At 42.1% G+C, this 22257-nt stretch overlaps 3 protein-coding genes across 4 annotated transcripts in view; 2 read left to right on the top strand and 1 right to left on the bottom strand.

The window, feature by feature from the left end:
* Nucleotides 1-2345, bottom strand: part of mcee (methylmalonyl CoA epimerase) — a 2918-nt gene extending 573 nt beyond the window's left edge. The window contains exons 1-2 of the mRNA XM_083916954.1: nucleotides 2311-2345; nucleotides 994-1392 (exon numbers count right to left, since the gene is read on the bottom strand). Of these exons, the coding sequence (XP_083773080.1) occupies nucleotides 994-1392; nucleotides 2311-2338 (427 nt within the window). The 5' untranslated portion in view covers nucleotides 2339-2345. The remainder of the gene's footprint in view (nucleotides 1-993; nucleotides 1393-2310) is intronic.
* On the top strand, nucleotides 2337-12270 carry mphosph10 (M-phase phosphoprotein 10 (U3 small nucleolar ribonucleoprotein); the record flags this gene model as incomplete). Its single annotated transcript, XM_083916943.1, is given in 12 exon segments — nucleotides 2337-2412; nucleotides 2415-2517; nucleotides 3931-4591; nucleotides 4683-4864; nucleotides 4958-5123; nucleotides 9783-9924; nucleotides 10099-10166; nucleotides 10257-10394; nucleotides 10486-10593; nucleotides 10967-11074; nucleotides 11151-11381; nucleotides 12049-12270. Coding segments are annotated over 12 exon segments (2133 nt in total). The 3' UTR covers nucleotides 12199-12270.
* Nucleotides 12271-14443: 2173 nt separating this feature from the next.
* Nucleotides 14444-21087, top strand: ist1 (IST1 factor associated with ESCRT-III). Of its 2 annotated transcripts, none has more exons than XM_083919050.1 (10): nucleotides 14444-14549; nucleotides 15667-15767; nucleotides 15904-16084; nucleotides 16228-16315; nucleotides 16436-16519; nucleotides 16627-16737; nucleotides 16830-17024; nucleotides 17380-17481; nucleotides 18538-18583; nucleotides 19257-21087. In XM_083919050.1, the coding sequence occupies exons 2-10, from the start codon at nucleotides 15680-15682 to the stop codon at nucleotides 19421-19423; spliced, it is 1062 nt and encodes a 353-aa protein (XP_083775176.1). In that variant the 5' UTR covers nucleotides 14444-14549; nucleotides 15667-15679; the 3' UTR covers nucleotides 19424-21087. The 2 variants fall into 2 exon arrangements, with proteins under 2 accessions (XP_083775176.1, XP_083775177.1); XM_083919051.1 differs by having other exon boundaries at nucleotides 14453-14549; nucleotides 15671-15767.
* The last annotated feature ends 1170 nt before the right edge of the window (nucleotides 21088-22257 follow it).

Raw genomic sequence — 22257 nt, forward strand, 5'->3', positions numbered from 1 at the left:
GCCCTACTGGTCGACATATACACCGGTAAAGATATATCTATAATAAGCTTATATTGGTTGATCTATTGGTTGGACTCTTGAATACATGATGATGATGTTTATAGTGGTTAAGCTCACACTGAGGAATCCTAATAATAAGTTAACTAAATGCGCAAATACACTAATATTCCTTTTAAACTTAGCCAAACACTTCAGGAATGAAAGCTCTGTAGGTCTTCTACTAAAATCTTAGCCTAATATCAGACAGAGTTGTCAACTAGTCACACTACGTTTCAACTCCAGTTTTTTGCACAAGTGTGCTGCTATTTTTTGTAACAATAGGCCACATTAATTTCAACTCCTACAACGCATAATAATGAATGATAATTAATACATGTCATTTAGGTGTGTCAGTTCCAACTAGGCACACCTGAATGAAATGTATTAATGTGTGCCTTGTTCACGGAAGACATTTCAACATGTCACAGTGGACATTATAATTCTTCTTTCAGTTCTACACCGTAAAATCTTAGTGACAGGTGCCATATGATCTAAAACTGATGATTTGAATTAAACAAAGACTCCCACACACTGTCCACCACTTGAACTCACTTTATTATCTCAACTATTCGGTTCTCTGACCTTCATCTGGCAAAAGATCTGTCACAGTAGAAAACGCAAAAGGTTCAAAAACTTAATTGAACAACAGAAAAAGTCTATTTAGCTTCTTTGGTTTCATGGTCCTGGTTTTGTGCATGCTGGCTCACTGTCATGGCTTACTGATGAAGAACAGAGCCATCAATAATGTAACACCTGGGCTTTTCCAAGTATGACCAGCTAAAATGCCTGCTGCCAAAACAAGCCTATTGTGCATGCTGGCTCACTTGCATTAAGGGAATAGAGCCTATATTAATGCGATTTGTTACACCTGTCCTTTCTCTGCTATGACAGATAATGCTTTCAGTAGGAAAGTTCTATTCAAGCTCATCTGAGGGAAAACGTCCTCCACAATACTGATCACACAGTGTCCACTGAGTGTTATAATCCTTACCACCTGCCACTGCTGTCTCACCTCAATACAAATGTGGTGCATCCCTCCAGACTTGTTCTTCTGTAAGAAGCCAGCGATCGGGCTCTTCTCCCCCAGAGGGTGGAGCAGCTCCAGCTTAGTGTTGCCGAGCTCCACAAACACTGTGTAGACGCCGTGCTCGGGCAGGGGCACCTTGTCACTCACCGTGGCCCCTAGCACATCCCGATATAGAGCTGTGGCCTTGTCCATGTCGGGGACAGCGATGGCAATGTGATTCAGCCTCCCGAGGCTCCACAGTGATCCAGGGACGCCCTGACCAAGGGGTGCAGAAGTTGAATGCGCCCTCAAGAGTGTGAGACGTGAACACCTGGAAAGACCTGCCACTAAATAAACAGATTAACAGAATCAATTTGTATATTTAGTCTCCTGCATTGTACAGTACATTCTTTACCTTGCACATTTTCAATCACTTTTGTTTTCTTTTTCTTTTGCACTATTTAGAATTTAGAATTTATTTATTGTATATATTACTTTTGTACTTATTGCACCATGGGTCTGAGAGAAACGTATTTTCAATTCCTCCGTATGTCTGGCACATATTGCAGAAATTGACAATAAAGCTGACTTTGAGATTTAAATACAGTGATCATTGCAGTAAGTTATGGCTGTTGTGTTGGAACATTAGGCCTAAAAGTCTCAATCCCCACTGTGACAATATATTCTGTTCCAGCTTGTTCCAACAGGTTCAATTAAGCTGTTTTGTGTTTTCAGGGTAAACCCAAGACATGCTTTTTACGGCTGCAGCACTACATTAGAAGGAAATATTCTAGATGTGGTGTGCATCATTTCTACATACATTTCTCCAAATTCAGTCTGACATTTGGTGTCTTTGAAAACCCCACTAGATTTCAAAACAAAGGTCTGTGGTTTTAAACATTTTTTGGCTGCACTGCATGAATTTAAAGGCTGATACACACAGTGGGTTAAAATGCGAATCAAATCAAAATGTGACATTTTGAAGAAAACCTATATAACATTATTAATATAAGACTGGTATAAAGTTATCCTTGCATTTCTTCAGATGGAAGAAATACAGTCGCCTTTTTGTACTCGAAACACGAAAACTACTGTTGACATTAACATGTGGTTTATGACATTAACTTTGTGTTACGCAGCTAATGTTGCAGTCACAACAACAACGACGACAACAGTCTTGTTTGAGGTTATAAAATAAATCAGAGGGCCACCATACTGGTACAAGTTTGCATTTGAGAGCAAAATAATTATTGACACAAACCAACCTGCAACCTTCAGCGCGGCGGACGCCATGTTTGTATCTCGGAACCAAACAGCAGCAGCGGAAGAGTTTCTCCGTGAGCCTATTTACCTGGGACACACACAGTTACGCATGTGGGAGAAAAGATGGCTAGTGGAGATGTGTGGAGCGTGCTGGAGGAGTGTGTAAAGACAATAAATGCCAACACAGCACAGCCGGAGAACTTTCTGAGGCAAGTGTTTTGTGTGTTTGTGTCGTTGGAAAAGATGTTAAATGTTAAAACGCATGTTTGAAGAGACAAGTTTGAACCAGCTCTCCGTGAGCTAAAGCTAGCTGCACGCACTTCCAGCGTTAGCACCGTGCTTCTTTAAAGCTGTCAGCCCCTTGGGTCCTTGGAAGGGGTTTTGAGTATTTGTTATTTACCAAGTCGCTGTGTTGCAGTAACCATGACATGTTGACTGCACTGATGACTTGTGTGACCAACCAAACACGACTTCACCTCACTGAGTTTGACTAAAGTGCACTATTGCATCCATACAGTTGTTTAAAATATATGGAGGACTAAACATGACCCATAAATGGATAGGTAAATACAGGACTAAATGCAGAAATAAATAAATAAATGAATAAATAAATGCATGAATTATTGTACACATAAAAATAAAATAACAAAGCAAATATAGGAATACATAAATAAATGCTTTACATTCATTCCCATTCGCCTACTACGTTCTGTATTTTGGTATCCATATGTTAATGAGGTAGGCTGTCCCATTTATTGATTGTTTTATTCCAGCATTTCTTTATTCATTCATTTATGCAAGCTTTTCTTAATTCATTTATTTCAAATATAATTTTTTTGGCAGTTTTTCAAGCCTTTATTATAAAGGACAGACAGGAAATGGGGTGAAAGAAAGAGGGGGAGACATGCATCAAGGGCCACAGGTCGGAATCGAACACGCAGCTGCCTCAAGGATCTTCAGCCTCTTTACGTGCCTCTAACCACACAGTCATGATTGGCTATAATGCAGGACAACCAACTGCTGTGATAGTGAAACCAGAGAGGAACACAACTTAAATGCTGTTTATTCAGTAACAAAACCTTTACTCAGATTTAACAGTGTAATGCAGGTCGAGACTTTTGGATGCACTGCAAGATGTATGTGTGCTTAAACTCATATAGGATGAAATTAGCAAAACACAGAACTTCTTGTGTGAAATAGCACCTGTATTCTTTTATTTGACATTTATAGAATGCTATTGGTTTATTTCATAAAAGTGTATTCATTTTATGGCGTTAGCAGAGGCAGTCATTATTTCAGGGGAGATGGCCTACTTTGCAATGAACCATTGCAGGGAAAAAACCTTAAACTGTTTCTTAAGTTCTTAAAATACCAAATATTTAAAAATATATTTTTTTAAAAAGACATAACAAATGTATAATTCCAATACCCGGAGCTGAAAGTAATTATTGGTACCAAGTGTATCACATTTGAATATATGACATTATGTTGTTGTACATTAAAGATTGAACACCACAGACTTCACGGGTGTCTTTTGGAAAAAATACAAATAAAAAAACACTCTCTTGCTTTTTATAACACAACAGACTTTCCATACTAATTGAGTGTTTCCACCTTTTCAGCCTTCAAGATGGAGTGGCAGCTGACTTTACCTCTCTCACTAAGACCCTATATGACCTCCACAAAGCTCAGGAGCCTGCAGATTTTAAAGGCAGCCCGTTGGCCCAGCTGGTGGTGGAAAACTTCGATGAAGAGCAGATCTGGCAGGAGCTGGAGCTGCAGAACAATGCCGTCTTGAAACACTTTAAAGATGCAGCTGAAGAGGCTTTGTCAGATAAGTCTTTAACAGTGCTGTTAGAGGAGGAAGAAGTTGAGACTGATGATGAAAATGATGATGCAGAAGAAGATGAAGAAGTAGAAGAGGAGGAGGAACCAGCCAGACACTCCAAGAAAATGGCTGTGGAGGCTGAGGAAAGAGCAGAGGAATACACAGATGAGGACTCTGATTTAGATTTTGATGTGGATGCTCTGGAGAAGCGAGAAAAACAGAAGAAGGTGATTGGAAGAAAGGGCTCCAAAACAAAGGTGGTTCCCTCTGAGGTTGATGATAAGTTCTTCAAACTGTCAGAGATGGAGTCGTTTCTTGATGACATGGACAAGCGAGAGGGAAAGGAGGATGCCAACGAAGATGAGCTAGACTATTTTCAGGACCTGCCCTCCGATGAGGACGATGATCTTGACTTGGATCAAATACTTTCTACCAAAAAGCAAGAGAAAATAACTGTATGTGTTTTTTCACTTATTCCCAAATATTTGATTGTGTTATGATCGTGCAGAAAACATGAAATGTATTGATTGCTGTTTATATTGACAGGTACAAAGCTCCAGGGATCTCAAGTACAAGGACTTCTTTGATGCTGTGGATCGTGAACCAGCTAAAGCAGATGACCAGTCAGATGGCGCGGATGACGGCATGGATGAAAGCCGGGAAGAAGGTGAAGAAGAAATAGATGACGAGGAAGATGATTATGATGGTGAAGAGGAGGGTGACGATGAGTAAGTGTGATTGAAATTATCTAATGCATTTAATTATGTGTGGGAGAAGCCCATATGGTTGATTCTCGCATGTTTGTGTCTACCCTTTTCCAGGGATGAAGAAAGAAGTCAGTCCAAAGCATCTCATAAGAAAGTGACCTTTAACCTCTCAGGGGACGATGACAGCGAAGGTGAAGACGTGGAGGACATATTTGGAGGAAAAGCTTCAAGCTCAGCAAAGTCTGAATCCAAGTCATCATTTGAGAAACGTCAAGAAAAGGTAATCGGGCTTAAAATTTGATTTGCCGATCCGTGGGCTTAAATGTTGTGAAAGACTCATAACGAGTAGGAGAGTTTTAAGCTAACTGTTGACCATAAATGTATTTATGCAACAGTGCCGCTTGTAGGGCTGGACATAGAGCCAAAAAGATATAAGCTTCAATACGAAAACAGTACTTGATTCCTCAAATTGAGGAATATGCAAATGTTTTTTCTGTTTAACAAATGAGACAAAATTCATTGAAAAATCATTGAATAAGAGGAAGATGACTAAAAATCTGATCTGTTCTTAACTTTTCTTCAATTCTTGATAAACATTTGTGTTGGTACCCGAGAAGCATTCAGCCCTAGCTGCTTCATCAGTGTAAACCCGTCAGCCTGCCACCAAAGCTGTGTTTAGACCAACTTTACCTCTCTTTTAAATATTGAGATGGCTGCACTTTTTCACAGAGGCCAGTCCAGCAAAATAGCAGGGGTACCAACCTGAACTACCGTTCAGATGATGAATAGAAGAAATAAGCTTCAGTTGTCCTTACAATAATATATGGTTTAATACATAGATCTGATCAGAGAAACATCTTGGTACAGCATGTTGCATCGTCACATCTCATCCGCTTATCCGGGGTCGGGTCGCGGGGGCAGCAGCTTTAGCAGGGGACCCCAAACTTCCCTTTCCCGGGCCACATTAACCAGCTCTAACTGGGGGATCCCGAGGCGTTCCCAGGCCAGTGTGGAGATATAATCTCTCCACCTAGTCCTGGGTCTTCCCCGAGGCCTCCTCCCAGCTGGACGTGCCTGGAACACCTCCCTAGGGAGGCGCCCAGGGGGCATCCTTACTAGATGCCCGAACCACCTCAACTGGCTCCTTTCAACGCTAAGGAGCAGCGGCTCTACTCCGAGTTCCTCACGGATGGCTGAACTTCTCACCCTATCTCTAAGGGAGACTCCAGCCACCCTCCTGAGAAAACCCATTTCGGCCGCTTGTACTCGCGACCTCGTTCTTTCGGTCATGACCCAACTTTCATGACCATAGGTGAGGGTAGGAACGAAGATTGACCGGTAGATCGAGAGCTTTGCCTTCCGGCTCAGCTCTCTTTTCGTCACAACGGTGCGGTAGAGCGACTGCAACACCGCCCCCGCTGCTCCGATTCTCCGGCCAAACTCACGCTCCATCGTCCCCTCACTCGTGAACATGATCCCGAGGTACTTGAACTCCTTCACTTGGGGTAAGGACTCATTCCCTACCTGGAGTAAGCAATCCACCGGTTTCCTGCTAAGAGCCATGGCCTCAGATTTAGAGATGCTGATCCTCATCCCAGCCGTTTCACACTCGGCTGCGAACCGATCCAGTGAGTGCTGAAGGTCACTGACCGACGATGCCATCAGGACCACATCATCTGCGAAAAGCAGAGACGAGATCCTCAGCCCACCGAACTGCAACCCCTCCCCACCACGACTACGCCTTGAAATCCTGTCCATGAAAATCACGAACAGGATTGGTGACAAAGCGCACCCCTGGCGGAGGCCAACCCCCACCGGAAACGAATCCGACTTACTCCCGAGGATCCGGACACAGCTCTCACTTTGGGTGTACAGAGATTGGATGGCCCATAGAAGTGACCCCCTCACCCCATACTCCCGCAGCACCTCCCACAGTATCTCCCTAGGAACCCGGTCATATGCCTTCTCCAAATCCACAAAACACATGTAGACTGGATGAGCATACTCCCAGGCCCCCTCCAGGATCCTTGCGAGAATGAAGAGCTGGTCCGTTGTTCCACGTCCAGGACGGAATCCACATTGTTCCTCTTCAATCTGAGGTTCGACTATAGGACGAACCCTCCTTTCCAGCACCTTGGAGTAGACTTTACCAGGGAGGCTGAGTAGTGTGATACCCCTGTAATTGGCACACACCCTCTGGTCCCCCTTTTTAAAAAGAGGAACCACCACCCCGGTCTGCCACTCCCTTGGCACTGTCCCAGACTTCCACGCAATGTTGAAGAGGCGTGTCAACCAAGACAGCCCCTCCCAACCCAAAGTTTTCAGCATTTCTGGACGAATCTCATCAACCCCTGGGGCTTTGCCACTGTGGAGTTGTTTGACTACCTCAGTGACTTCCGCCAGGGATATTGACAATGATTCCCCATCAGCCTCCAGCTCTGCCTCTACAAAAGAGGCCGTGTTAGTCGGATTAAGGAGTTCCTCAAAGTGCTCCTTCCACCGCCTGATCACCTCATCGGCTGAGGTCACCAGCGTCCCGTCTTTACTGTAAACAGCTTGGACGGTTCCCCGTTTCCCCCTCCTGAGATGTCGAATGGTTTTCCAGAAGCACCTTGGTGCCGCCCGAAAGTCCTTCTCCATGGCTTCTCCGAACTCCTCCCACACCCGCTGCTTTGCCTCTGACACAGCCGAGGCTGCAGCCCTTTTGGCCTGTCGGTACCTTGCAACTGCCTCCGGAGTCTTCTGGGATAGCATATCCCGGAAGGCCTCCTTCTTCAGTCGGACAGCTTCCCTGACCACCGGTGTCCACCACGGTGTTCGAGGGTTACCGCCCCTTGAGGCACCTAAGACCTTGAGGCCACAGCTCACCGCTGCAGCTTCAGCAATGGAAGCTTTGAACATTGCCCATTCCGGTTCAATGCCCCCAACCTCCACAGGGATGCCAGAAAAGCTCCGCCGGAGGTGTGAGTTGAAGATCTCTCGGACAGGGGCCTCCTCCAGACGTTCCCAGTTCACCCGCACTACTCGTTTGGGTTTACCTGGTCTGTCCAGAATCTTCCCCCATCCTCTGATCCAACTCATCACCAGATGGTGATCAGTTGACAGCTCTGCCCCTCTCTTCACCCGAGTGTCCAAAACATGCGGCCTCAGATCAAATGATACGATCACAAAATCGATCAACGACCTTTGGCCTAGGGTGCTCTGGTACCACGTACACTTATGAGCATCCTTATGTTCGAACATGGTGTTAGTTATAGATAATCCGTGACTAGCACAGAAGTCTAATAACTGACGACCACTCGGATTTAGATCAGGGAGGCCGTTCCTCCCAATCACGCCTCTCCAGGTGTCTCCATCATTGCCCACGTGGGCGTTGAAGTCTCCCAGCAGAACTATTGAGTCCCCTACTGGAGCCCCATGCAGGACTCCATTCAGGGTCTCCAAGAAGGCCGAATACTCTGAACTGCTGTTTGGTGCATATGCACAAACAACAGTCAGAGTTTTCCCCCCTACCACCCGCAGGCGTAAGGAGGCGACCCTCTCGTCCACCGGGGTAAACTCCAACACCGCGGCGCTCAGCCGGGGGTTTGTGAGTATCCCCACACCCGCCCGGCGCCTCACACCCTGGGCAACTCCAGAGAAGAATAGTGTCCAACCCCTATCCAGGAGAACGGTTCCAGAACCGAGACTGTGTGTGGAGGTAAGCCCCACCAGATCTAACTGGTAGCGCTCCACCTCCCGCACAAGCTCCGGCTCCTTCCCCGACAGAGAGGTGACATTCCACGTCCCAAGAGCCAGCTTTTGCTGCCCGTGTCTGGTCCGTCGAGGCCCCTCACCTTCACTGCCACCCGTGCAGCAGCGCACCCGACCCAAGTGGTTCCTCCTGCGAGTGGTGGGCCCACAGGATGGAGAGGAGGGAGGTGCCACGTCACTTTTTCGGGCTGTGCCCGGCCGGGCTCCGTGGCAAACCCGGCCACCAGGCGCTCGCCGGCGAGCCCTCCGTCTGGGCCTGGCTCCAGACGGGGGCCCCGGGCTTCCTCCGGGCAGGGTCTCTCTTCCTCTTTGTTGTTTGTCCATTGAGTCATTGTGAACCATTCTTAGTCCGGCCCCTCGCCTGAGACCACTTTGCCATGGGAGACCCTACCAGGAGCATTAAGCTCCAGACAACACAGCCCTCAGGTTCACAGGGACACACAAACCTCTCCACCACGATAAGGTGATGGTTCCCGGAGAGGTGCATCGTCACATTCATAACCAAAATGCATGCACAATACACAGAGACATTGCATACTATAGCCATTGAGCAAGAGCACCGTCCCAATGCTCAAGGTCCTGTTATCTTTAATGGTGCCAGAATAGAGAACAGCCCCTTGCAAACACGTTTCAGGGCAGAAACCCCCATTTTTAAGACATCATAGCATGTTATGAGGATATTATATTTTTGTCAAAAAGTTGCGCGGGTCAATCAAACATGTGCAAGTAAACCTCAAAACTCACCGTGGATTTTGTTTGCCTCAATATATACATTATTAATAATTATTATTAGTATTGGTGCAGCATTTAGCTGGATTTATTCATTCAAACAGCTGTAATGACTGATACTGGAATATATAAGGAGAAAGTGATGGTCAGGTTATAAATGTGGTTGTACATGGGGCTTTTAACCAAGCTTATCCCGGTTGTACAACTAGTGGAGGATATTTTTCATAGATTGATCTTCTATGAGAAGAATATTCAACAATATAAAGTCCTCTCTTTCACAATGTTGAAGATTTGTTCCCCAAGCTGGAATCTTGGAGTGTGTTTAATGTCTCACCGGTACCTGAGGCAACATGCCCTCGTCTACATCACACCTTGCGTTGTTTTAGCACGAGGCTGGTTTCAGTCTAAAGGCCTGCTTATGGTGATTATTATATCCAATTGTTATTTAAACTTGCAGATGTCGGAGAAGATTGGGGAGTTGGAGAAAGTAGCTCTAGGAGAGAAGCCCTGGCAATTGTCAGGAGAGGTGACTGCACAGACTCGTCCAGAGAACAGCATGCTGGAGGAAGATGTGGAGTTTGAGCAGACATCCAGGATGGGTTAGTTACTTCTCTTCCTTTTTTGTGTGTTGCATTCTTATGTTATTTTGTATGCATACAATTATTCATCCCAGTGTTATGTTTATATTATTATTATTACATTGTTTAATTAAAATGTATTTTCTGTGTGTTATTTCCAAATCAGATAATACGATTGTATCTTTGCTCTTTTAGCCCCTAGTATCACAGAGGAAACCACACTACAGCTTGAAGACATAATCAAACAAAGAATTAAAGACCAGGTAAGTCACAATAACTTCTCTTTTATATTGGATGAAAAAAATATTGGGTGTTTTTTTTGTTGCCCGATTCTAACCCAGTCTTTCTGTAAGGCATTTGATGATGTGGTCCGCAAGGAGAAACCCAAAGAGGAGGTGTTTGAGTACAAAAAGAGGCTAACGTTGGACCACGAGAAGAGCAAGCAGAGTCTAGCAGAAATCTATGAGCAGGAATACCTCAAGCAGAATCAGGTTTGACATTTATCGTGTTTCCAATGTCTCTCTGTTACTCCAACTGAGATGAAGCTGTTATTGATCCATTGTTTGTTTTGTCTTACTACAGAAAAAGACAGAGGAGGAGAACCCATCCCATGAAGAAATTCAAAAGCTTATGGACACACTCTTCTTAAAGTTGGATGCTCTCTCCAACTTCCACTTCATACCTAAACCAGTAAGTTTTGCCTTCTGAGAGCACTGACTGAAAGTGGCTAAATATGCCGTAAGTATTTTGATTGACTGAAAGCATCTGAAAGATGTAGAAGTTAAGCAGAATAAATCACAGGCCTATATCTAACTGTTAGTGACATCTTCAATTTAATCTGTAGTTCTTAACGCAAGTTTTCCAGACATAATACAAACATATATAACATGCCATTCCCTCAAAAACATGGTGTCTGTAAAAAGAAAAGCCAATGCATCAATTGGAATAGAAATACATTTTAAATGTGAACTGATAATTTGAACATATCCTTGAGAAACTTGAGTTGTGTAAAGCGTAGCAAACCAGTGCAGTTATTGAAACCCACATTGCCCTTTGTCCACAGCCTGTTCCCGAAGTCAAAGTGGTGTCTAACCTGCCGTCTGTCACAATGGAGGAGGTGGCTCCAGTCAGCGCTAGTGATGCTACGCTACTTGCACCAGAAGAAATCAAGGTTTGTCACCAATCCATTTTGATCTTGGCATATTTAGTAACACCGCGTGAATAACAATACTCATTTCTAACCAAAGGAAAAGACCAAAGCTGGAGATATTCTGGGTGATACTGAGAAGACGTCAACAGACAAGAAGCGTGAGAGACGCCACAAGAAGACGGTAAAGCGTCTAAAGATAAAGGAGAAGGAAAAGAGACAGAAACTGAAAGAGGCCAGTGCAACAGGGGAGAACAAAAAGCAATCAAAGGCTGAGGCCGTAGAAAATCTGAAGAAACTCACAAAAGGAGGCAAAACCACGATACTCAAGGTGAGTGTTTTCTCTCATGTTCTTTCTCACTTTACTCAGATCAGTACGCACCTCAGAGAAGGAAATCAGTGTTAGCCTGTTCAAAATTCTCAGTCATGAAAATTTGAGTTAGAAGATATACACTTGACAAATACATCCGTGAGGATATAAACACTGAATGTGCCCCAAATAATTAAAAGTACCAAATCACACTGTATTTAGTTTACATGATGGGGATGATGATGGAAAACTGGGCAATTAAGTTAATTTACTCAATCATTATACTGAAACAAGTCTGTGAGGTACTTTATTACTTCTTCTTTATAAATGCTTTATGTGAGCATTCCCATATGCCACTTTATAATCATTTGACAGCCATAGCCACTCATTATTTGGAGAGAATTATAAGAAATATAATTTTTTATATAATGTGTCACTGACTGTTGTTAAAAAAATCTTCTTTTATTTAAACAACATTTTGAATGCAGGACTTTAACATGTGAGTACTTTGCATTGTGGTATTGGTACTTGGTTGGTTACTCGCGTATGTGTTAGTTCTGTGTCTGCTTCCACTACCCAGGCAAGTCACACCTTTTAATGACAAAATAACCATTAAATTAGTTCTTTGATAATAATTTAAACTGTTTGTACCTGAGGTGACTCAACTAACCGTGTTTCTCTGTTCCAGGACGAGGGGAAGGACAAGGCCCTGCGGTCCTCTCAAGCCTTCTTCTCTGAGCTGCAGGACCAGGTTAAAAGTCAGATCAAAAGTGCAAAGGACCAGTCTTCAAAGAAGAAGAAACACAAAGAGGTTTCTGTCAGCAAACTCAAGTTATAACAGCTCATGGTTTGTTGTTGATGATCGTTTTATTGTACAGATTCTTTTATATAAGAAAGCTGCATTATATTAGATATGAGAGTACTTGTTAAATGTTTCCATTTTCATTCAAATAAATACAGAGACCAGATGTGGGTTGTTTTTTTTTTTTTTTTACATCGAGTATAGCACTTTCATAAAAAATGTTTATTCACATGAGAATAAGCTGCTGCAGATCCGCCCTTTTTAGTGACTATACATTGAAGCCACTGAACATCAATGATACTGAAACACTGAATTCCAAAATGTTTTGAAATATCAGTACAAGTTTTCTATATTGACCCCTGTCAGAGTATTATATCGTTGGATAATTAATACAGATGAGTTTACATGTAAGCAGCATATAATGTAGCTGTTGGAGGTAGAGCTTATTTTATAATTTTGCGTATTTAAATCCAAACTTTTAGAAGTTATGTTTTTTGCATTTTGCACAACAACGTCAATTATTTCAAGTTTTGAGATCGTATTATCACAATCTAGTTTTAAACTCCTTTGATATTTGGGGAGTAAATTCTGAAGTGTTGATGAATTTCTCACCCTCTGGTTGTAGTTGACGCTATATACTGTAGATCAGAATATAATCGATAGAATAGAATAGAATAGACTTTATTGATCCCACAGCGGGGAAATTCACATGAGCAGTAGCTTACAACACAGACACAGACAACACAGACCCTTAGTTTACATAAGGTAAACAAAGATAATTAAAAATAAAATAGAAGATAAAAATAAGAATAGAAAATATACTATATACAATATACAACAATTTACACTATGTGTCATAAATATGAAGTGGAAAAACTACAGTGGATGGAAATACTAAGTACAGATGTTACAAATATGCATTACAAAAGTGACTTGTGATGATGTGGAAGTGTAATTGCACATGGGTGAATTGACAAAATAAACATAACAATCATTACAAATTATTATTGTGCAGTCTGACTGCGGTCGGGATGAACGACCTGCGGAAGCGTTCTTTTTTGCATCTCGGATGCAGCAGTCTGTGGCTGAAGGAGCTGCTTAAGGCTCCCACAGTGTCATGGAGGGGGTGAGAGGTGTTGTCCATGATCGATGTTAGTTTGGATAACATCCTCCTCTCACCCACCTCCTCAATGGAATCCAGGGAACAGTCTAGGACTGAGCCAGCTCTTCTGATCAGTCTGTTTAGTCTCTTCCTGTCCCTCTCTGAGCTTCCACAGCCCCAGCAGACCACCGCATAAAAGATAGCAGACGCTACCACAGAGTCATAGAAGGTCCTCAGAAGTGCCCTGCACACTCCAAAAGACCTCAGTCGCCTCAGTAGATGGAGGCGACTCTGGCCCTTCTTGTACAGGGCGTCGGTGTTGTGGGACCAGTCCAGTTTATTATTGAGGTGAACACCCAGGTATTTGTACTGCTCCACCTTCTCAATGTCCAAACCCTGGATGTTCACCGGTGCTGTTGTGGGAGCCTTCCTAGGTAGGTGTAATTAGCTATATCAGAAGGATTGGAATTTATAGAATTATCCATTATTAAAGATGCAATATTATTCCTCTTTTAATTTCTCTTTTCCAGAGCAAAAAAATAGCTTGTATTCAGAGGTGGATTAATGCACAGGCTGGCCTAGGCTGTAGCCTAGACTATTTTATTTTTTTATTTACCTCATTGGGGGAAAAAAACTGCCTCCTGTTGGGGCCCTTAGAAACATTTTTTTTTTTAAAAACAAGTTGCTGATTGGATAGATATGGGAAACATTTACCCAATCAGCAGCCATCATGTGGTGGGGTTCATAAGGTCAGTTTAGAAACTGAACCAAGATCTACTAAAGAAAATTCCTAAATTGACAGGGTTTTTCAAGGTTGTGGACTCTTCTTCTGTTCTAGCGTTTCTGATAAAGCATGATTAATAATGGTGGGGCCCAAACAAACAGTAGCCTAGTGCCCCTGACAACCTTAATCCCCCCTGCTTGTATTCCTTTCACTTCCTTTAGTCATTTGCTCTAGATCGGAGTAAGGCTCCTTTGGTCATATTAATATTATTATTATTATTATTATTATTATTAAGGAATTTAGTTCTTTAATAGTTTCAAGTTCTTTAATGCTGTTACTTTAATGTTTTAATAGCCAATTCTCTGATTTTAATCTTTAAAGAAATCCAATTTTAGCACATGAGACCTGTTTGACAGAAAGTGTGATGACCACGCCCCTTCGAGGTAAAGCTCCCATGACGTCACCAAATACCAATACGGAAGTGAACGCGGCGACGAAACACAAGACAGAAACCCAAATAAGTTCGAGTGTACGCTTGATTAACATTTGAGGTGTCAACATGTGAGTTAACTGTGTCTTTATTAACTTTTGGTCGCTTTAAAAAGATCTCATATTTCAAAAATACGTCAGTGTGTTTGGTCAGTTTGTTTTGATTTTGCTAGCGTTGAGTGAGAGCTAACGTCAGGGAGCTAACCATGACAGAACAGACTGTGAACAAAGCCGAGGCTATTTACAGTCAGGTTTTGGCAACACAGATACAACATTGGGTTTCTAAACGTGTATATAATAACACGGTTTAGTAAATAGTTGAAACCCAGAGGAATTTATTGATATGGTGATATTTAAAGTACCCTGGTTTCGGTAACGTTAGCCGCGTTAGCTGTCCGTCGCGTCAGGCTAAGCGAACTGTTTGAGCTGTTTAATGCTAACACAGGGTTCCTACTGGCGATGGAAATCCCTGTGTTTTCAAAAAATATTTTGTAATTATTATATTTCTTTCGTTCTATTAGTCGATAGTAGTCCTTCTGTATAAAGCCGTCTCAAAACATAATGCTGGTTGTTTATACTGCCCTACCTACCTATATTTTTGTGTCTGAAAGTATGGATGTTAGGATTTATTTGGATAATAATTATTAAATGGCATACTAGTAATCCATAACCCATCATCAGTGTGTCAAATATTAATTTGTTGGGGCAATAAACAATCTTTAAAGACATTTTTACCTTGGATTTTTGCATAGTTACTGTACTAAGGCGTTGTAGGACACTATAGAACAATAACATCTAATTCAAGTGCAATAATAACTGAACTTGAACAGGGCATAATGTATTGTATACAAATATGTAGTTTTCCACAGTGTTGGAAAAAAATAAAATACACCTTGAAATGCTTGAAAAGTGCTTGAATTTTGACTTTTGGAAAAGGTGTAGGAACACTGTAACTTTACGTAACGTTAGTTTTAGTCATCAAGCTAACTTCGTGTTTTCATGTGTGTTTTATTTGCTTGGAGTTAATGTGCGGAGTCATTCTGTTGTGATGGGTTGGTCATGCTCACATGATTAAGTGACTCACTGGATAAGAGGTAGGGGTGAGGTCAGATGGGCTCTGTAGGTTGGTTTTAGTTTAGTTGTATGCCGCTGTGTGGCTTGTGCTCCTCTCATGCTGTCCTGTTCACAGATAGTCTACCATCATGCTGGGAGGAGGATTCAAAGCAGAGAGGCTAAGAGTCAACCTCCGGCTGGTCATTAACCGACTCAAACTCCTTGAGAAAAAGAAAAGTAAGTCCTTGGCTGAATGTAAAGCCTGATCCTATCCTCCTACAGATGATGTGGTTTGTTGTTTAATTTTCCTGTTTCTCTCAGTAATGACTGTTGCCCTTTATTTCCACTCCCATTTACAAATTTAAAAATGAAGCTGAGCTTGCTCAAAAGGCAAGGAAGGAGATTGCAGATTACCTGTCATCAGGAAAGGATGAGCGGGCACGGATCCGCGTGGAGCACATTATCAGAGAAGACTATCTGGTGGAAGCCATGGAGATCCTGGAGCTTTACTGTGACCTGCTGCTGACTCGCTTTGGCCTCATTCAGTCCATGAAGTGAGTAACTTAGCCAACCATTACCGCTTTTATTGAACTGACTATAGATGGGGAATATGGGGGTTTCACTTTATTTACTAACTCTCTGGCTTTAACTGTGGCCTTTTCTTTTTAACCTTTTTTTTTTCTATTTCTCCAATTAGGGAACTGGATCCAGGCCTACAGGAGGCAGTGTCTACCCTCATCTGGGCAGCTCCTCGCCTCCAGTCAGAGGTGTCTGAACTGAGAGTTGTAAGTAATGTCTAGATATAACTTGGTACTGATTGCATTATCAACAATATTGACTACCATCTGTCCATTTAATCCTATTATGCCAGTCTTGACTGTTTTATTTCTCAATGCTTCTGTCAGGTATCCGATCAGCTATGTGCAAAATATAGCAAGGAGTATGGCAAGCTGTGCAGGACAAACCAGATTGGCACAGTCAACGATAGGGTAGGCAACTTTTTTTCTATTGAGTGCTCACAACTCTGTTCAAGAATGCATGCACCTTTAGCCTTGTAGCTTTTCAGCATCTAATCTAATATCTGATATGTTCATAGTTGATGCACAAACTTGGCGTGGAGGCTCCTCCAAAGATCTTGGTGGAGCGGTACCTGATAGAGATCGCTAAGAACTATAATGTGCCATATGAACCTGACGCCATGGTCCGGGTGAGTGTTAAAAAATATGTTGTCAATCAATATGAAGGATGAAGTTGCCTTGTGTTTATTTACCCGCTCATCTACCCATTGTCTCCGGACAGCCCGAGGTGTCTCCTGGAGAGGAGGCAGACCTGATTGACGTGGACAATGACAGGAAGCCTGGAAGAGGAGGAGGAGGAGGAGGAGGTGGTGGTGGTGGTGGAGGCTTCACTGCTCCTGCTGGTGCTATGCCCATGCCCATGCCTATGCCCATGCCTATGCCAACAGCTTTCAACTATCCACCTCCCAAAGGAGCCGTAAGAGATTCTTTTTAAAGACCCCATTTTAAAGATTTTGTTGTGAGTTATGTATTTGGTGATAGAAACTTGTGTAATAGGGGTGGGAGACATGAAATCTTCAATTGTAGTATATACCGTCCTATCAACGAACCATAGAGTGCAATTAGCTTTGCCAAAGTTGTTTGGGTGATATGGTTGTGTGGTGATGTGAAAAGATTTACACTGATCATTGCACCCAAAATGTGCGGTATGGTCTCAAATCAACTGTACCTTCCTGTCCTTACTTTGGCCTGAAAGAGATTAGAATTCTAAATTCACCGACAGTAGTTAACTGCCTCCTTCAGCCTTTTACCTGACTGTTGTTTTATTCCAGGAACCGTATAATCCTGCTGTTGGAACCTACAACAACTTCCAGTATCCAATGGGAGGAGGGCAGCCCCCTCAGCTGCCCACTTGTCCCCCCACATACGAGTCTGTAAGTGACTGAACCCCTCCCATCCATGCCCCCTTCCTGTTCCCACAGATGGACAGACGGACAGGGCAGGGCACCACTCAGGGAAGAGCAGTTCCTTCAGTTTGCTTGCAGTTTTGTCTATCTTCTACTTTTTTTTAACACTATTTCTCAGAATAGACCCTGATTCTGCTTCATCCTCATGGGTATAGGTAGCACGGAGTGCAAATACTTCACTAACTACTAACTTTGACTTGGTCAGTTCCTCTAAGTGGGGTTGACATGAACCGATGAGAGTGTTTAAAGGTCTAGAGAGAGCCGAGGCTAGCTAAGTTCTAAGTCTAATGCTAAGTCTATTTAATTGTCTCACACACTAAAGGTGATGGTTTTCTTAAAAATCCCCTATAGTTTTCCCCTTTTCATTTCTTTTCTTACTGTTTTGATTTTACTTCTGCATAGCTGAATGCAATTGTTAAAGGTGTTGTATGCGACATTCAGAGTTTGGGCCTGGATTATCTGCTCTCACCTCTGATGTCACAAGCAAATGTGCAGGTGACCGAGCTGATATGGCAGCCGATGGCTAGCCGGGGTGACCTGGAGGAGCGGACCTGAGGGTGTGGGTTAGTTACCGTGATGATGCTGTGATGACACCGTGCAGCCACCGTATGCCGGGACAGCAGTATGAGCAGTGTTAATAATGGCAATGGGTGTTAGCTTACACTCACCAGGGAGAGCTGGGGGAGGAACCGAAGGGTGTGTGTGTTACTTTTCTGGGATGACGCCGTCCAGCTAGCAGTTCCAAATGAAGGGACTCTCATTCACTAACATGTATGCATGACCGGCCCAGCTATCAAAACAAAGAACAGAGAAGCTGAGATTAAAAGGACAGAGGGAGAGTGACTTCATTCTCTGCTGAGAACGCTATTACTCCACTATATCTTTACATAGCAAATCGTTGTTTGCTAATGTATTAATGGTCTAAATGTTGCATATAGCACCTTCTTTCTCAACACTAACATAGTATGATATTATTATATTTCAATATGAAGTGGACATGATCACATTTTCTCTGTGTTTCAGATTGATGACGTAACTGACAAACACTCTGTTACTTCCCAGGCCGTAGGTGAGTTCTGGCAACAATTACCATCAGTTATATTCTATATTTCTGTTACGGTCAACAAATCCAAGAAGGCATTCAACCTTTATCCCATTTTATGCTTTTAAAATCAACTAAATATTCTCCTAAAACAGGTTGGCACTGTAGTTTTTAGCAAACGTTACCCGAATAAGAGTAGATAGTGTAATTGTTTGGAACTATATTCAGAAGAAGATTTGGTACTTCAGTATTTAGTATTTACTTCTGCAGGACAATGTGTGTGGTATTCACTTGAAATATACTACAGTGGCAAAGTTGTTGATAGTTTTTAATGTTTTTTGGACAGCTGTGGAGGTCTGTTGCTCAGAGGACAAAGCTTCGGCATCACAGGCAATACTGAATATAAATTTGATTTTTTTGACAAGAAAAAATGTTGGATACAATAAGGTTTATCCTTGAATTATTATTGAAATGATCCCTCAGGTATTTAATTTAATAACAGCATTTGTCCATTCCTTTAATTTACAATTTCTGTTGAGTAATTCTACTTACTGACTGTCCATTATGTGCCGTTTACATTTTTGTCATTGCACACAAAGCCTTTATTCCCCATTGCCTGTTGAAAGCTCATATAATGTTCTACAAACTGTCAAATGTACCACTGCATGAATTCAATTGAATACCATATATTACCCTCCAGGTCCTGGCCCTTCGTCTCAGCTATTTGACAACAACGCCCTCCCAGAACTCCCTTCTGTTCCTGACACACTCCCCGCATCCTCCTTCGGCAGGAGCACCACCACCTCGGATGACATCGACTTTGATGACCTAACACGGCGGTTTGAGGAGCTGAAGAAGAAGACCTAATTGCTCTATCCCTGGTCAATACAAACACATACATATACACACAGGCCTGTGCCGTCACCTGAGCAGCTCAGAACAGGAAATTAAAAAAAGGTTCAAGGCTCTGAATACAATTTGGATACTTTCCTCCCTTCCACCATGAAGTAATCTTGCATAGATATTAAACATATGTATTCTTACCTCATTTGTATAAGTATATGACCTTGTCAGTTAACAAATCCTATTTCCTTTGGCAGTACTAGTGAGTACTACATGTTTTTAATTTCTTTCTACAGGGCACGTATATAAATATTCTTACATACAATCACGTGGGTGTTAATCCCGGTTCACTCGTTCTCATTTCAGGTCACACTGACTTTTTTAACTTTTCCAATTTCTTTGTAATGTACTATATAACCAAATTTAGATTTTAATTGTTGTTTTTCTCGGGATTGTTTTGGGTCAGATGAATATTTACAGTACATGCCTTGATTCTGCTTTGCACATGCTGTGTCGTCGTGATCTTTGCCACTGTGTCACTCAGCCTAGTCTCAGATAAGTCAAACCAGCCCGACAGGCCACCCCAGTTTAATGGAGAGCTGGCATTCACTCTTACAAAGGCTAAAGATTGTTTCCAAGGCAAGGCTCCAATACCCAACCATTAGTTTGCATACAGGTATCGACAGATGGAAGCCATATTTCACTGTCTTGCAGGTTTTTCACTGTGGAAAGGATGTTCTCAAGTGATTTAACCAGAGTATGAAAAGCTTTAATATAATAAATTTACAATGATATAAATATACCTATTTACATGAATGATTTAACTGTACAGCAAAAATAATTTGGTAGTAGGGAGTTGTACAATAGTTCACAATTTTTTTTATGTAGAGTATCTCCAAATATATATTTTTGGCCCTTTTTAAATTTCAGTCTCACCAAATATCTGCATCTTCTTATTGTTAAAGTACTTAATTTACAAGCAAAATGTGTGCAGGTGAGCGGCCACACAGCAACCCTAACTAAATTGATTTAAGTAAATATTGCCCCCAGAGGTGATCGGTTTGTGTTGTCTCCTGTGATCGTGTGTGCATGTGTCTTATACTGTATGTGCACCACTGCATTTGCCTTATAGTTACCATTCTCATCAGAGGCCTTGCCAGTATGATCTAGGATTATGTATTTGTTGTCCATCAAGACTAGATTCATGTTACCTTGATACGATTAAACTTTGCTTTTCCCATTAACAATTCTCTAAAATCTGTGGTTTTGATGGGGGACAAAAAAACATATACACTGGCAATAGAGGTCAATGTTTCTATTTCCTGTAGAGACATGAGACTCAGGAGGGTTTTGTTGTCATACAGACATGGCGCTGCTGCAACTTACCCACATCTTAGCTCTGCCTGCATGACAAATGGACGTTGACCTTGAATAAAATGATTCAGCAATCTCTGGAAAGCAAATTAAAAAGCTTCCCAGCTGGGAGATAGGCACAGTTTGTTGATAGGTTTCACATGTGTTGCAAGTCGAGAGATTATTTACACTACAGAACTGTGATTTGCTCACTGTCTTTTCTATGTTAGACTGTTCTTTCATGCTAAACATTGGGACACAAAACGTGTGTCTTGTTGCAAAAAAGTTTTTTTCCACTGTATACTTAAATAACAATTTAATAAAAGATTATTTGAAACTGGAAGATTTTTTACACTCTTTGCTCCTATTGTTAAAAACACTTACTATGCTTTACAATGCTGTAATGTCAGATGGTAACCAGCAGGGGTCCTCAGTGTGAAGGGAAATCATTATTCCTGAAGAGACATGCTTTTGAGTACCAGTGACCAGCAACAAAGCTTTATACATGACGTGGTCTGATGCTAAGGGAATATCTTCAGAGGCATCTACCCCCTCCTCTGATGTAACTGCAGCTCCAGGGATCAGAGTTACCACATCCTCCTGTGATACTCCATCTGCCATCTCCCAGTATCCAGATTTTTAGATCCATTTGACTTCCCCTTCTCATATTTTAGTATATTTTAAACATACACTGTTTTAAAATAAAGTAAGAGATTTGTTGTTAACTCATTTGCAATCTCTATAAATGGATTATGCATAGGAATGCAGACTGTAAGCAATGGGACAAGATTTGGGTAGCGGAAGCAGTCTCATTTCCGTTTGTAGTAGGAGTACCAAACACTTATGAGAATGTTTTGGTTGCATGCAGGTAAACAGTCTGTGTGTAAAAGAGAGGGAGAAGAATTGCCGTCATGCATCTCGGAACACTTTGGCTGTTGTCTGACAATGATGTAGTTTTTTATTATCTTTTTGTTATTTACCTGCATGTATAAGCAGATATGCGTCTATAGAGTTGCTGTCTCAACTCCTGCTACATCATTGTGTCTCAAGTAATCTAACGGACAGTAAACAATGGCCCTGCTCGGAAGAGGAAGTCTTGGCCCTGATATCCGCTGGCTACACCGTAAAGCTTGACATATTAGCCGTATCACCCAGAGTCTAAATTGTCGTCAGACAGATAGCTGATGGGTTCGAGATTGATTAATTTCTCCATCTCTATTGTGTGTATGTGTGTCCGTTGAGTTGTGAGCAGTGTGTGTGATTTGGTGGTTGTGCTGGGTATGTTTGGGGCCACAAACAAAATATTCTTTCGGGCCACCAAAATCATAAGGCCACCCCTGGATTAAATACATTAAGGCATTAAAGTTTATATAGTATGATCAGTTTATTCAAGTTCACACACACACACACACACAATACGTACACAGTATCACTAAATGAAAACAAATCAATCAGTGATTAAATACACGCTCAGAAGGTGTAAGACAGGACATTAAAGGGTCTGC

This window comes from Echiichthys vipera, assembly GCF_963691815.1.
Source record: "Echiichthys vipera genome assembly, chromosome: 1".
Lineage (NCBI taxonomy): Eukaryota > Metazoa > Chordata > Actinopteri > Perciformes > Trachinidae > Echiichthys > Echiichthys vipera.